We start from the raw sequence: 16,138 nt of genomic DNA, 5'->3' as shown, positions 1-16,138 counted from the left end.
TGTGACCTTGTCCCTCTGTTGAATCAGTGGCAGACACCGAGGACCGAACGGAGAGGCTGAATCTGTCCCGAGCAGGGAGCTACCGGGCCAGTTTGAGGTACTTTTAGGCCCATTTAGGCCTAGAATTATTGACCGCTTTAACTGTTGAAAAATAGCAGATATACAAGCTCACAGCGCGGCACCGAGTGCCGCGCTGCGAGCTTGTAGATCTGCTATTTTTGAAAAATCATGATTTTTCTATGCAAGTCTTTGAATATATCTATTTAAAAGCAAACATTTGTAAATCAAATATTTGCTTCTGGGGGGTCCCTGGAGCAACATATTTTGAGATGGGGGTCTGTGGCTAAATACCTGTAATTTTGGGGGTCCTTGACATGAAAAGGTTTGAGAACCACTGATTTAGAGGAAGGATTTAGAAGTCGGGTCAAAGATCGGGTCAAAGATATTCATAGACTTGCACACATTTTCACGATTTTTCAAAAATAGCAGATCTACAAGCTCGCAGCGCGGCACTCGGTGCCGCGCTGTGAGCTTGTATATCTGCTATTTTTCTAAGGTTAAAGCATACAATAATGGTTAAAGTGGTTAAAATCTAATGCGACTCGGGCGCGTTCCAGGTATTTGAGAGTTAACACAGTGGTTCTCAACCTGCGGGTCGCAAAATCATTTTGGGGGGTCCCCAGATGATTAGCTTAATGTGCAACATTGTTTTCTCACTCAACAGTAAACAAACCACCATAAGGTTTAAGTGTATAGACTAGGGTATCTGCACATGTCAGTATGGGGCGGCTGTAGCTCAGGAGGTAGAGTGGGTTGGCCAATGGTCGGCGGTTCAAATCCCAGCTTCTCCTGTCTACATGTCGAAGTGTCCTTGGGCAAGACACTGAACCCCAAGTTGCTCCCGGTGAGCTGGTTGGTGCCTTGCATGGTTTCCACCGCCACCACCGGTGTATGAATGTGTGTGTGAATGGGTGAATGTAATGCACATTGTAAAGCGCTTTGGATAAAAGCGCTATATAAATGCACCATTTACCATCTCATAAAGTGACAATTTAAGGACTTTTTAATACCTCTAAAATGACAAATTAAACGTTGGCCAAATTGTCAAATATTGTCAAAGGCAGAAAGTGTGAAAATAAACAATCTACATGCTCACAATGCTCATGTTGTCAGCATGTAGATCTGCTATTTTCACAATAGAACTGTGTTATACAAAATATAATGCCTCCACTCTTAGTGCACATCAGGGTCCCCAGTTCAAATATGATTATTTTGGAGATTGCGGCCTGAAAAGGTTGAGAACCACTGCTTTAACACATCTATAACTCCAACTGCTTCTCTCACCAGCCGCTGTGAGAAAATGTAGTAGCTTCAATCTTGTGGCAGAAATGACTATTATTTTGTTTTAATAGACTCTTGCGCGTGCGTGCGTGCGTGCGTGTGCGTGTTTTGCAGGGCTTCTATCCGTCAGAGGTCCCGTTCTCAGCTGTCGAACCTCATTCCTGATTCTACAGCCCCCATGGCTGGAGAGCTAGGCCCCAGGGCCTACTCTGTTTCACAAGCCGATAAAACCAAGGTCTGTGCTATACGTGTGTGTGTGTGTGTGTTTCCTCACATACTGTATGTGAGTGCCAGCATGCAACTTTTCCTTAACTGATATATTTTGCTGTCCATGTTTATGTGTCAGCGCATTTGCCCGTGTGTACATGCGTGCATGTGTGTGTGTGTGTATTTAAGAGGGTCAACAACCTAGCGGTCACACACTGTGGAGGGAGGCCCTTGTTCAACACGTGACACGTGTGTGTTTGACATTTTCCTAGAAAAACGTGTTCTCCTCACAAGAATAGAAAGATGAGGGAAAACCCTCGAAAGTGAGAACGAGTATGTGTGTGTGTGTGTGTGTTACAGTATACGTACGTACTGTCGTAGTGTGATGGCCGAATTGTCCCACTGCATATTAATAATTGAGGAATTGGGATGTTATATTCAGCGGTTAGCATGGTTAGAGCTCATTCAGTCAGCACATCAGAGACATTTGTATGCCAGTAGGCAGCTGTGTGACCTTGTCCCTCTGTTGAATCAGTGGCGGACACAGAGGACCGAACAGAGAGGCTGAATCTGTCCCGAGTAGGGATCGAGCTACCGTTATATTCAGAGACGGGGATACACATAAACGTGCCTTAAGTACCTGTCTCGCGTAGCCAGACAACTATTCCATAATCTCCGAATGCTATATAGAGTCTGGAACGGCAGCTCCCGAACGGCGAGTATCGGAAGTTGCCGCTGCTGCACTGAACTGTAGTCCCACTGGAAACATAACAGAAGCACACTTGCACAGACAGAGTCATTCGAGCAGCATATTCTTGTTATGAGTGTATAGTTTAAGAAAACATTTGAAAACATCATGGAAGTAACACCAACAACACCAGAGAAAGACGAAATAACTCCCCAAAAAATAATGAAAGGAGACATAGGCGCTTCCAATAGGTCATGTTATTGCTACTGCACCAAGGGAGCGGTTGCGTCACATCCACTTTATCTCGCACTCATCGTTTCTATTTCCGTGCCCCAGACTGTATGCCGGGAGCATTTGCAAATCGCATTAGGCAACAGTCTGGCCACGCGAGACTACGAAAAGACCCACCCCCACCTGCCTCTGATTGGCCTACCTAGATCCCGCTGGGGCTACCTTTCTATGTCTATAGGTGTATAGGTATTTGAGCTTCTGTGTGAGCATTCTGCATTTGCAATATGGATTGTGTGTGTGCGTGTGTGTGTGCGTGTGTGTGTGTGTGTGTGTGTGTGTGTGTGTGTGTGTGTGTGTGTGTGTGTGTGTGTGTGTGTGTGTGTGTGTGTGTGTGTGTGTGTGTGTGTGTGTGTGTGTGTGTGTGTGTGTGTGTGTGTGTGTGTGTGTGTGCACGTGTGCACGTATGCGCGTGTACACTACGCGTATGTGCGTGCGTTCGTGCGCGTCTGGTGATCTCCCAGAATGCCGTTCCAGCGGAAGAGGAAGAGGAACGCGTTGAGCCGGCTCCGATCACCAGGATATTGAAGTACAACACTCCAGAGTGGCCCTACATGCTGTTTGGATCCCTGGGGGCCGCGGTCAATGGAGGAGTCAATCCTGTCTACTCCCTCCTCTTCTCCCAGATCCTGGCGGTAAGACAAAATAGATATTAACACATCGGATGCCCACGTGGTGTCTACAAGTCAATTTCTTTGATGTCGCTGGAGGCCCACGACGCGTTTGACGCGTTGTACAGTAAACTATACTGTACTATAGCAACTGCACTTGGCTACCGCGGTGATGAAACAAACTCCATTTCCCAACATGCAGCGCGCAATTACGTCACCCGGACGTGCTGTGTGTCTCGTTGACTTCCTGTTTAGCGGCTGCACAAAAATGCTGTTTTCTCCTAATCTAGCTTTTAAATCACTTTCATTTCAAAACGGCAGCCTCTTCTACCTGCCGTAACACAAACACTGTGGCTTAGAAATGATAAAAAACGGTCCTGACTGAAAGAAAAGATTTTCGCGAAATAAACAGGACATATTCGGATTACATTTACTCGGATTACTTTTCTCGCCAGTACTCTCGCCGGTAGGTAAAATGACGCGTTGCCATGGGCACCAGCAAATTAAGACACGTTAACCACGTGGGCGTCCGATGTGTTAATTACACTGCTTTTTATATATATTTTTTTTCATTAAGATTATTGTTGTTATTATTTAAACAGGGTTAGTCCCAGTGAAATTCAAGTATATTTAATAAAAGAGCTCAGAAAGGCAGCAATAAACGTAATTATAATTACATCATTCTGGCAAGCCATCGCGAAAAGGGACCGCCCGCTTGTCCCTTTTTGGCGTAGCCATCATTGACTCGTCTCGAGAGATTGTAATTACATAGACGCCTGCAAATACTGTACAACAAAGGTGCACTTTATTGATCTAATAATTATGTTACTTAAATATGCCGAACTATACCGTGAATAAAGTCATAAAATATGAGTTGAAACCTAACCTAGCCCTACTCTGTAATCCCAAAAAGTAGGGTTGAACTGAATACCTATACCATTTAATACGGCTTATTTTAACAGACTGTGACAACAAAAGATGTACAATTGCATTGCAATGTCATACTGTAAGGCCCCGTGTTCACAGTATACTTCATTGGGGTTACAATGTCACATATTGCTATGGATACCATCCAAAACATGGCCAGCCAGCATGTTACAATGCTCATACACCTACAACCAATACATCTACAAAGCAGCTTTGAACCCTTGACACACGCACACGCACACGCACACGCGCACGCACGCACGCACACACGCACGCACGCACGCACGCGCGCGCGCACACACACACACACACACACACACACACACACACACACACACACACACACACACACACACACACACACACACACACACACACACACACACAGCCTCAAAGTGCATGCTACTGGACCAGTGCGCCATATGTTGAGTGTCTCTTGCCACAACCTCACAGTGTGAGCTTTTCGGAGTTTCTTGCAGGAGTTACCGCTCAAAACTTTGAGTGAAGCTTGAACTGCCACTGGCTACAGTAGCAGAACACACACTCAGATATTCTTTTGGATGTTACCTTTCAAAACAAGCATGCTACGAGCAGAAACCAGACTTAATCCCGCAACCTCACAATCTTCAAATGATGTGCCTTAACCTTTCGGTCACAGTCTTTCTTGTTATGCAACTGACTACAAGCACAAGCTATCACTGATACAAGCTATCAAAGCATGTATGTTTTGAAAACTAACAACAGCGAACAGCCACGTCTTTACTATGATGTAAAAAAGTTCTAGTTAAAAAAGGTCATGTGTGACAAGCCATTGCAACATTACAAGGTACAATTTAATGATATTCTTAGAATTTAGATGATAATCATCATTATGCAAAAACCTGAAAAAAAAAGTTTTTTCAGGTTTGTTTGCTTGTGTGTGTGTGTGTGTGTGTGTGTGTGTGTGTGTGTGTGTGTGTGTGTGTGTGTGTGTGTGTGTGTGTGTGTGTGTGTGTGTGTGTGTGTGTGTGTGTGTGTGTGTGTGTGTGTGTGTGTGTGTGTGTGTGTGTGTGTGTGTGCGCGCTCGCTCGTGTTTGTGTGCGTGCATGCGTTTAGACATTCTCCATATCGGACCCAGTGACCCAGCGGAGGGAGATTGACAGCATTTGTCTGTTCTTCGTCTTTGTTGGACTGACCTCGTTTTTCACCCAGATGTTGCAGGTATATTGTCCCCTTGTTCTATTATTCAATATCAACAACACAAACAACAGACCTTCAGGTAGATCACTGTCCCCTTGTTCTGTGCTTCTCTGTCAACTACAAAGCCAACAGATCTTCCTTTGTGCGAGGAAATCAACTTGTGTTTGTCCATGATGTGGTACTATATTGATTATCACTGGTGAATACTTTGATCACGATCATGGGAATAATACATGCAGTACAAACAGTCTAGACGGACACTAGATAACAAGGCCACGAAAATGCTGAAAGAAGAGAATCCGCACACTATCTTTGACAACTTTATTAGGCGGAGTAGTACACGCTTTGTCCTACAAGGTCTTTGTCAGGTACTATGACTAATTTTACCCGATGAAGACCTTGCAGGTCGAAGAAATGTTGCACTGTGCAAAATAACGTTTTCAAGGGAGCTTCAAAGACGGTGTGCGGTTTCTCTTCTTGCAGCAATAACAACATACTGTAGATCAAGGGTTCCCAAACTTTTCCCAAAAGCCGCGACCCCTCAAAATAATCATTTCGGGAACCCCCACCCTGACAAGCACTAGGAATTGTGGGCATTACATTTAGTTTGACTCGGTTCCACAGATAAATATTGTGAAAATAGCCAAACTAAAAGCTCACAGCGCCTCGCACTGCAAGGCGTTGGGAGCTTGTAGATCGGCTATTTTCAGAATGTTTGCCTCTTTATTGTGTATTCAAAGTCTTTGAATATTTTAAATCCTTCTAAGGTTTTTTGAAAAACCTGTTTCCCATCTCAAAATATTTAGTTCCAGGGACCCCCCCCCCCCCCCCCCAGAAGCAAAATTTGAGTTACAAATGTTCGCATAAAAAATATATTCAAAAATATGGACACATTTTCACGACTTTTTAAAAATAGCAGATCTACAAGCTCACAGCGTGGCACTCGGTGCCACGCTGTGAGCTTGTATATCTGCTATTTTTCAATCGCTAAAGTATAAAATAATTAAGGCTCCCCCTGCCCCACCTTGGGCCCTAGTAACTCAGTCCCACTTCCCTTCCCCCCTTCCCCTTGTGACGCCCCTGTTTGTGCCCGCAGGGCTACGCCTTCTCCAAATCCGGGGAGCTGCTGACGCGGCGGCTGCGGCGGCTGGGCTTCCACGCCATGCTGGGCCAGGAGGTGGGCTGGTTCGACGACCACAGGAACAGCCCCGGAGCGCTCACCACCCGGCTGGCCACCGACGCCTCGCAGGTCCAGGGGGTGAGTGGTGGTGGTGGTGGTGGTGGGGGGAACCGTGTACATCTATCTGCATGGTGTGGAAGAGTGGTTTACCACTGTGTTCAAAGAAAAAATAACGCACATCCTCATCTTCGGCACCGAGCTAAAACTGCCAACGCAGTAATACTAGGAACAAAGAAGGTAGCTCGCATTCACTTTCTGGTCACTCCCAAACTTTCTTTTTATTGACAAGCAGCAAAAATAGACGTTTCGACCTGTTACGGTCTTCTTCAGTATAAATCGGAAACAGGAAATCATTTATATACAAATTCAACACTGGTAATTATTAGCCCCACCTGGTGAGCTGGCGCGAATTTCAGTGATACATAATTATAGACATGATTCAGAAATATACTCTAAAAGACAACCAACGTGAGTGACCACTATGGTCACTCACATTGAAAATGGGTGTGTGTGTGTGTGTGTGTGTGTGTGTGTGTGTGTGTGTGTGTGTGTGTGTGTGTGTGTGTGTGTGTGTGTGTGTGTGTGTGTGTGTGTGTGTGTGTGTGTGTGTGTGTGTGTGTGTGTGTGTGTGTGTGTGTGTGTGTGTGTCAGTGTCAGAGGTGGAAAATGTACTAATTATTTTTTTAGTAAAAGTATCAATACTGCAATTTAAAAATACTCTTGCTACAAGTATGTCTGGGAATTCAAAATAGACTTTTTTAGAATTGAGTAAAGTATTAGCATTAAAATGTACTTAAAGTACCAAAAGTAGAAAGTACTCATTATGCAGAATGTCCCATCTCACAAGTTTTCAAAAGTATAAATAAACAAACGTTGGGAGCTTATGTGTGCATGTGTCTGCGTCTGTGTGTGTGTGTGTGTGTGTGTGTGTGTGTGTGTGTGTGTGTGTGTGTGTGTGTGTGTGTGTGTGTGTGTGTGTGTGTGTGTGTGTGTGTGTGTGTGTGTGTGTGTGTGTGTGTGTGTGTGTGCGTGCGTGCGTGCAATAAAGCATATTTATGTTGTGTTTAAAATCCACACTGGCGCATTTAACTGTAATGTGATTATGTTTTAAAAGGAGAGAGATCAGTTCCCACTGGGAAACTGTGGAACAGCGATAGGACTGGGCTTACGCTCTAACCTCCAACATCAAAGGGCAACGTGTAATGTGTTTTCTGTCTAAACCCTTTTAGGAATATTTCTTCAAAGAGAGTAACTACCCCCCAAAGAAAAACTATGTATTTCGGGTATTACAGTGTAGTGCTGTCCATGGATTCAGGCACATATCTGTGTGCAAAGTTTTTGGATCCAATGACTGCTATGTTTACTAATGGTGACTTCCCTCTATATCTTGAACTGGATGTTGTCTGGAGGCATTATGTTCTTATTTCTTGTGCAACTACACACTTCAGGCAAAACCACGTCATTTACTTCAGTCGTCTTTCTGTTGTCGAGCTGGGTCTCTGCCGTAAATAGGGATCTTTGATCTCAGTGGGATTATACTGAATACGCTTACATGGAAATAACCCATTATGAACACATTATACTATTAAATTATCCTGTTAGTCACAACGGAGCTCTTTAAGGATATCAGCTCTTCCATCTCGGGTACAAAAAGAAACGTGAGGATGATTTCGTCTTCATTATCGCTTTACTGTCCCCAGATGCCCGTTTATTAACATTCATCTCATCAAAGTGAGCAATCACATAATGCTGTGCACTGTAATCACATTTCTCTAGTCTACGCCATCATAAGACACAGCAGAGCGGGGCTCCAATTCTCTAAAATGATTACCAAAGTGGTGGAATACCACCGTATATTATTTTAACTGCAGAGAGGAATGGTTATACTGTAGGTCTAACACAAAGCATAATTTAGAGCCTCATCGATATCGGTTTGGCTGAATTATATGCAATTTTTTAGCTTTTTGGATATCTGCAAAATATTTGCAGCCGATCCCAATTTTTTGGGATGTAATTAACCATGCTGCACATTTTCAAAAATCTAAATTTATTTACGTGATTTCAAGAATTTGCGCTAACCCTTTTTAATAGTGGTCGAAATATAAGTATTCGGTGGTCCAGGACTCCACATAAGGCTTTACATCAGGGGTCTTCAACGTTTTCAGGCCAAGGACCCCTTAGTTGAGAGAGAGACGAAGCAGGGACCCCCACAACCTGTTCATAGATTCCATGGTTTGACAGCACAATCATCAGTGTATTTTGAGTTCATGTAAATTTGTGTTTTCAGATATTTAACCACTTGAACCGTCAATAATTAATAAACTTGACCTTGACCTCCTCTTTTTCCCCTCTACACCAAACCTCTTTGAGGAGAAAAATACATAAATGTTTGGAGGATCCCCTGTAATAACTCTGAGGATCCCCTAGCCTCGTAAACCGCCCTCTTCCGGAAACCATTATTTCATTTGTTTAATCCTCCTGGATTACGGAAGTTGGTTGTTTACTAGGCTAAGGACCCCTAGGGGTCCCGGACATCGTACATTGACTGAGAAAATAACTACCCCCTCCCACCCTTGTCCTCTTCTTCTTCACTCTCGTTTCACCCAGGCCACAGGCTCGCAGATCGGCATGATCGTCAACTCCCTGACCAACATCGGCGTGGCCGTCATCATCTCCTTCTACTTCAGCTGGAAGCTGACCATGGTCATCATGTGCTTCCTGCCGTTCATCGCCCTGTCGGGAGGCTTCCAGGCCAAGATGCTGACGGGCTTCGCAAAGCAGGACAAGCAGGCGATGGAGGCCGCAGGCAGGGTGAGCGAAGAACTGAGTGTGGGGGCGATGGTTGCACAGGGGTGTCGCACCAAATTCTGGGCCCTGGGTACAAGGATTCACTCACATTTTGTGCTTTAACTATTGAAAAATAGCAGATATACAAGCTCACAGCGCGGCACCGAGTGCCGCGCTGCGAGCTTGTAGATCTGCTATTTTTGAAAAATCGTGAAAACAGTGCGTCACTCGGTGCTGTGCTGTGAGCTTGTATATCTGCTATTTTTCAATAGCTAAAGTATAAGGCCCCTCCACCTTGGGCCCTGGTAACTCAGTCCCACTCCCCCCCCCCCCCCTCTTGTGACACCCTGATGGTGCACACAGACAGATCCATTTGCTGCATGTATAGATAGAATGCGTATGCACTCGAGTCGTGTCCTTGTGTGCGGACACACCGTTTATCGCGGAGAACACAGACATTATGCACCAAAATTCTTTCGAAGTATGCATGCACACGTCCATGCACACATCCAAGAGGGTTTGAAAGCTATTCACTCAATTTGGCATTTGACATTTCCAGTTCAGTGGAAGCTGGCGTGACTCAGACCAGACTGCCTTTTGTCTCCGGTTACTGATTATCTGCCTCCTGTTTGATTTGCAGATAGCAGGTCCAGAATATCTGGATACTGACTGAAAGGTCACAACAAAGCTGTCCGACGTCTCGGGGGCAGAATGAGCTGTCGTCAACAATAGATGAGAGTGAGAGATGGCGTAAACGATAAGGATAGTGTTTGAATCGCAATCTTTAAACACTACTTTCCCTAGACATTTTCTTTTCTTCTTTTTACGGTCTTGCTCTAAAAGTAGTAGCCTCTTATAGAGGGTATGTGTGTGCGTGTGCACGTGCGTGCGTGCGTGCGTGCGTGTGTGTGTGTGTGTGTGTGCATCCAAATTTCTTGTACAATCTGCTCTGCCTGTAGGCTAACATATTTTCATCAGCTTTCAGTGAAAATTTCAAGGCACTTTAAATTAAACTTTGACAAGTGTTAATTTAGAGCTTGTCACCGTGTCGGTGGTGGCCGTTGTCTTTGATTTAGTTATAGGGATTTGATTTCCTGATGAGAGGTGGGGGTGACCACAGATATAAAAAACTAGATGCCTCATTCGCCTCTGCAGTTCATTGGAGTGATGTGCAAAAATTGTAGTCCGGACTTCCTGGAAAAACTAAGGGACTGCTGCTAGTTAAGCGACTACTGGCCAATCACAGCGCGTCTTTTCCGGGACTTCAATCAATCAATCCATCCATTTCCTGATGTTGCGCGTCTGCGCGGCTCAGCTGTTCTTACAGGCTGCGTACGTAAAGACTCGCCCCCACCTGCCTCTGATTGGCCTAGCAACTTCCGTATGTGTGACGCATGTGGAAGTGATGCACACGGATTCCCTTGGTCCTCCGATGCATATGCCCCAGAGCCGAAGGAGGCGTCTACTTTTTATTTTTTTAAGATTTGTTTTTGGGGCTTATTATGTCTTTATATGATAGGATAGTAGGCTGACAGGAAATGGGGAGAGAGGGGAGACAGGGAGTGACACGCGGCAAAGGTCGTCCGGACCGGGAATCGAAGCGACGCCGCCGCCAGGCTACACAAAGCCCTTGTGGTATGCGCCTGGACCAGCAGGCCAGCGGGCTGCTATGTCTATGGGGGTGACTCTTCCAGTCAGAGAGAGAAAAACCACAGACTCAATCCAGGTGTGTTTTGTCATTCAGATATCGGGGGAGGCCCTGAGCAACATCAGGACCATCGCCGGCCTGGGCAAAGAGAAGAGCTTTGTGGAGATGTACAACAGCCAGCTGGACGACCCTTACCGCGCCGCCATCCAGAAGGCCCACGTGTACGGAGCCTGCTACGGCTTCGCCCAGTGCGTCATCTTCCTGGCCAACTCCGCCTCCTACAGGTTCGGAGGGTACCTGGTGCGACAGGAGGGCCTTCACTTCAGCATGGTCTTCAGGTGAGAAGACTTCTGGACAGTGGTGGAAAAAGTACTCGCATGTTTTGTAACAAAAGTATCAATACTGCAATGAAGAAATACACTGTTACAAGTAAAAGTCAGGAATTAAAAATGTACTTGTGTAAAAGTACAAAAGTATTGGTTTCAAAATGCACTTAAAGTACCAAAACTAGAAAGTACTCATTGTGCATAATGTACCATTTTACAAGTTCAAAGTGCATAAAAATCTTTTGAAAATAGCAGACCTACAAGCTCACAATGCGTCGCATCGCATGAACCATATGAACCCTTGTTGTAAAAAAAACAAAGTTGTCCTTAAGTACAGTACTTGAGTACACTCTACAACACTGGTGGTGGACAACATTTCTTTTTGACTGACTGACTGACTGACTGACTGTCTGACCGAATGTTTGATGGACGTTTTCTGAGTGTAATGTAACTGAATGACTGACAGCTGCCCGTTGGGCTGATTAATAGACTGACTGAGCTGTCTGATTTTTATTTTTATTGCATCAGTCTGCTGACTGGCCACATCGCTTTCAGTCCTGTTTTTATTTATTTATTTATTTTACTTGGCAGGCTGTTTTGACGTGTGTGTGTGTGTGTGTGTGTGTGTGTGTGTGTGTGTGTGTGTGTGTGTGTGTGTGTGTGTGTGTGTGTGTGTGTGTGTGTGTGTGTGTGTGTGTGTGTGTGTGTGTGTGTGTGTGTGTGTGTGTGTGTGTGTGTGTGTGTGTGCGCGCGCGCGTGTGTGTGGTGAAGGGAATATTATATATGTTTTAGTATTGGCAAAGGCATAAAAAGCTACTACTCTTTATTTTTCCATTTTAATGAGAGCGGGGAGTCCGTTGCATAATTGAGATAGAGCATAAGCAAAGCTTAGGAGTAGAAACCCTGCAGATAATGTCTCCTCTTTAAGTCCTGCTGCTTAAACACAGTGGTGGAAAGTAACCAAGTCCATTTACTCATTAAAAGGACTGTACAGTTTTGAGTTCACAGAGTTTATAGCCTTTGCAGAAAGATTGTACTATTTTCAGTTTAATTGGTACTGTAAGTATATGAATGTACATGTAATGTATCCTTTTGCTAGTAACATACAGTATGTTTATGTTGTGCTATTTTAGCATCAAATCTGTGCTGTTCCACCACAGCTTAAAACAGTCACTCTTACAGGACATGTTAGCTTTCGTAAATGCTTAGTTTGAATACTTGTTTCATCTTGGGACGTGTTATTCATCAACTTACCTTACATCTAACAATGTTCTCGTTGTTATTTAATAGTGCATATTGGCGATGCGACGCATTGTGAGCTTGTAGATCTGCTATTTTCAAAAGATTTGTATACATTTCATGTATACTTGTGAAATGGGACATTCTGCATAATGAGTACTTTTTCCGTACTTTTACAGAGTGTCTACATCAGGGGTCTTCAACAGAGGGTCCGGGACCCCTAGGGGGTCCTCAGAGTTACTACAGGGGGTCCTCCAAATCTTTGAGTGATAGAAACTTTTTTTTCTCCTTTTTTATATTAACCACTTGAACCCTAGTGTCCATATTCGGAGAACTTTAGCCAACAATAGCAGATCTCCAAGCTCACAACGCCTCGCAGCGCGAGGCGTTGTGAAGCTTGTAGATCGGCTATTTTTGGTGTAGAGGGGGAAAAGAGCAGACCAAGTACAGAGTGAAAGGTCAAGTTTATTAAGTATTGACGGTTCAAGCGATTAAATATCTGAAAACACGAATTGACATGAATCGAAAATACACTGATGACTGTGCTGTCAAACAATGAAACTATATGGAATCTACAGTATGAACAGGTTGTGGGGGTCCCTGCTTCATCTCTCTCTCAACTAAGGGGTCCTTGGCCTGAAAACGTTGAAGACTCCTGGTCTACATTACAGCAGTAATTTTGTTATTACTTTTCCCACCGCTGGTGCATTGTGCTGACCTATACTGCGTGGTTGTTGTTGTTGTGGTGTACAGGGTCATCTCTGCCATAGTGACCAGTGGCACTGCCCTGGGCAGAGCCTCCTCCTACACGCCCGACTACGCCAAGGCCAAGATATCAGCCGCGCGCTTCTTCACGCTGCTCGACCGCGTGCCCAAGATCAGTGTCTATAGCAACGAGGGAGACAAATGGGTATGACTGTCATCGTCTATGAATGTGGTTTTTGTGCGTCACCTGCGCGCACCAGGCCTCGCAATCACGGTAATTTCACCATCATACGTGGATTACCGTCATTAGAGCATGTCAAAGTGTCCTTTGGCCCTATAATTGCTGCCTCGTGTGCTCGTCTGAGTGACACCCGGCATAGTCAATTGCAGAAAAAACGAATTTTCCTTGCGGTCATTCACCCCCACCCCCACCCCTGGTAAATTCTCAGAGATAATTGAACATTGAGTGTACAAATGTAACAAAATGGAACCTTAAAGTTACAGTAAAATTCACAATTAGGCTAAAATGTATACAATACATGCATACTTGTATGCATGTATTGTCATGCATGCATGCATACATAACATGCATGCAGGTATTTATGTTTGTATGGATGTTTGCATGCATGTACTGTACATTTATGCCAACATTTCTACCTACAGGCTACAGTACAGTATATGCCACCAACATCACCACAGACCATCTGTACCCAGTCCCTGAGTCTTTATTTTAGTGAACAGCAGATGGTGCTATAACACATAATGGGAACTAATCTACAGCACGCAGATAGACTGTCTAACATAGGGTTTGTCTACTCTTTACAGTATATCTGCGTCTGTCTCCTCTAATCTGAGTTCCCAGTAGTTCTTTGTTTCGCCACTAGGGGGGCGGAAACAAAGAACTTCTGGGCAGAAACCATTAGCATTATATATCTGGGCCGGAAGTCACCCCAGCACAGAATCTGAGTAGCAGGAAGTTGCACAAGTATGGGTAACCAGATGAAAGGATGGAGGAGGTTACCTATGTCTCAAAAAGCCCACGTATCCAGACAAATCCTCCAAGACTCACTGTCTGACACACTCACTAAGTGCACGACACGATGAAAGAGAACCACATATAGCCATAAATGAAGGCTATATATGGCTGCAGTTGGCTGGAAGTTGGTTGTCTGGTGAAGTGAAAGTCAAAGTGGAAGTCACGAAAGGTTCTGTGCAGCTTTGCTCACAAACTGCCCATTAAAGTAGGCTAACTTTTACGACCGAACGGTATTTAAAGATCAGACAGGGAGGCCTTGCGATGTTAGACTGTTTGTTTTCTGGATTTTTGTGTGCAAGGACATGCAGAGGATGTTAGAGAGGCAGGGGCTGACATTTCTAAAAGGGCCTTTTGGTGAAAATATTGAAAATAGCAGACATCCAAGCTTTGAGGTCGACTATTTTCAGTACTTGATACCACACTAAACTTAAGCATAAAAATGCAATACTGGAGATGTGGCGTACGGCATGGATTTCTTCACCGTGAGGGCAATTCTTTCAGCATAAGATTCAGGAGAGTTTGGACAAGGCAATTCTCTTGAATGCTGCCTTCAGGTATGGCATGGAAAGAGGGCATTTGCATTTCTTTCACCATAGTAAAAATCACACCCGTGTGAAGTGGAGCTGTGTGTGTGTGTGTGTGTGTGTGTGTGTGTGTGTGTGTGTGTGTGTGTGTGTGTGTGTGTGTGTGTGTGTGTGTGTGTGTGTGTGTGTGTGTGTGTGTGTGTGTGTGTGTGTGTGTGTGTGGATCATGTGTACCGATTTTTGTGACATTTGAAGAAAATATGTAGGAAAAGGAGCAAAAAGTGTGTTTTGGAGAAAATTCAAGATGGCGGAAAATCTATCATGGCGCAAATGGGCGTGGGAGATGCGTCATGACCCAAGGAATCCAGGGAAAAAATATTTTTAATTTTCCGACCTACGGTTCAAGAGTTACAGGCCAAAACGTAAAGTGGGGTGTTATGGCGCCACCATGCGGCCAAATGACACAATTATTTTTTATTTAATCCTTGAAACCATTATGAACCTCCTCTCCAAGTCTTGAAACTCTAGCCCCTATGGTTTGCGAGAGACAAATAATTGAATGTGAGTTTTTGCGATTGCCATTATAAGTCAATGGGGAAAATTAATTCACTAATAAATTAATATCAATTAAACTATTGAACCTTTCTCTTAGCAAGTTACTAGCCCACTATTCCCGAGTAAGCCGGTCGATTTGACATATGGCGCGAGTGTGTGGTGGCAAAACTGTGGGACTAGTAGCGTGCCGAAGTCAGGCTACATACAGACACACACACACACAGACAGACACACAGACAGACAGACCCACAAAGCTACGTATAGGGAGCCTGTGTTTCACACAGCTCCAAAAACTGCATTCATGGTCTGGAGAGGGGGCACTTTTTACAGACGGATTAAAGGGCAGGGGCTCAAGCCACCTTTGATGTGTGCCTGTTTGTGTGTGTGTTATTTTTAGGACAACTTCCGCGGGGACCTGGAGTTCATCGACTGCAAGTTCACTTACCCCACCAGGCCAGACATCCAGGTGCTGAACGGGCTCAGCGTGTCTGTGAAGCCTGGCCAGACGCTGGCCTTCGTGGGCAGCAGTGGCTGTGGGAAGAGCACCAGTGTGCAGCTGCTGGAGAGGTTCTATGATCCTGACCACGGCAAAGTGGTGAGAGAGAGGACACACGCACGCACGCACGCACACACACACACACACAAACAGGCATTGATGGAAAAAGTAGTGGCGATGCGACACGTTGTGAGCTTGTAGATCGGCTATTTTCAAAAGTCCTATGTATAAAATAGGGTTACAAGTGGTTAATGTATGTATGTAGTAACTAACGTTTTCAAATAAATGTAGTGGTGTAAAAGTACAATATTTGGATCCGAGCTGTATTGGAGTAGAAATAAAACTTTATTATCAGGCCAGCAGACAATGGAAAACAACATACTATACAATATAATACTAGA

General features: G+C 44.6%; 1 protein-coding gene across 2 annotated transcripts in view; it reads left to right on the top strand.

The window, feature by feature from the left end:
• LOC308280388 (bile salt export pump-like) overlaps positions 1-16,138 on the top strand; it is a 48,330-nt gene that overhangs the window by 19,634 nt on the left and 12,558 nt on the right. For both annotated transcript variants that reach the window (XM_080720651.1, XM_080720652.1), the window contains exons 18-26: positions 28-97; positions 1,456-1,576; positions 2,989-3,159; positions 5,158-5,262; positions 6,338-6,499; positions 9,029-9,232; positions 10,953-11,194; positions 13,175-13,331; positions 15,639-15,836. In XM_080720651.1, coding sequence (XP_080576777.1) covers positions 28-97; positions 1,456-1,576; positions 2,989-3,159; positions 5,158-5,262; positions 6,338-6,499; positions 9,029-9,232; positions 10,953-11,194; positions 13,175-13,331; positions 15,639-15,836 — 1,430 coding nt within the window. The remainder of the gene's footprint in view (positions 1-27; positions 98-1,455; positions 1,577-2,988; positions 3,160-5,157; positions 5,263-6,337; positions 6,500-9,028; positions 9,233-10,952; positions 11,195-13,174; positions 13,332-15,638; positions 15,837-16,138) is intronic.

This window comes from Nannobrachium achirus (genome assembly GCF_963921795.1).
Source record: "Nannobrachium achirus genome assembly, chromosome: 24".
NCBI classification, from domain to species: domain Eukaryota; kingdom Metazoa; phylum Chordata; class Actinopteri; order Myctophiformes; family Myctophidae; genus Nannobrachium; species Nannobrachium achirus.
This window is presented reverse-complemented; position numbering and strand designations above follow the sequence as displayed.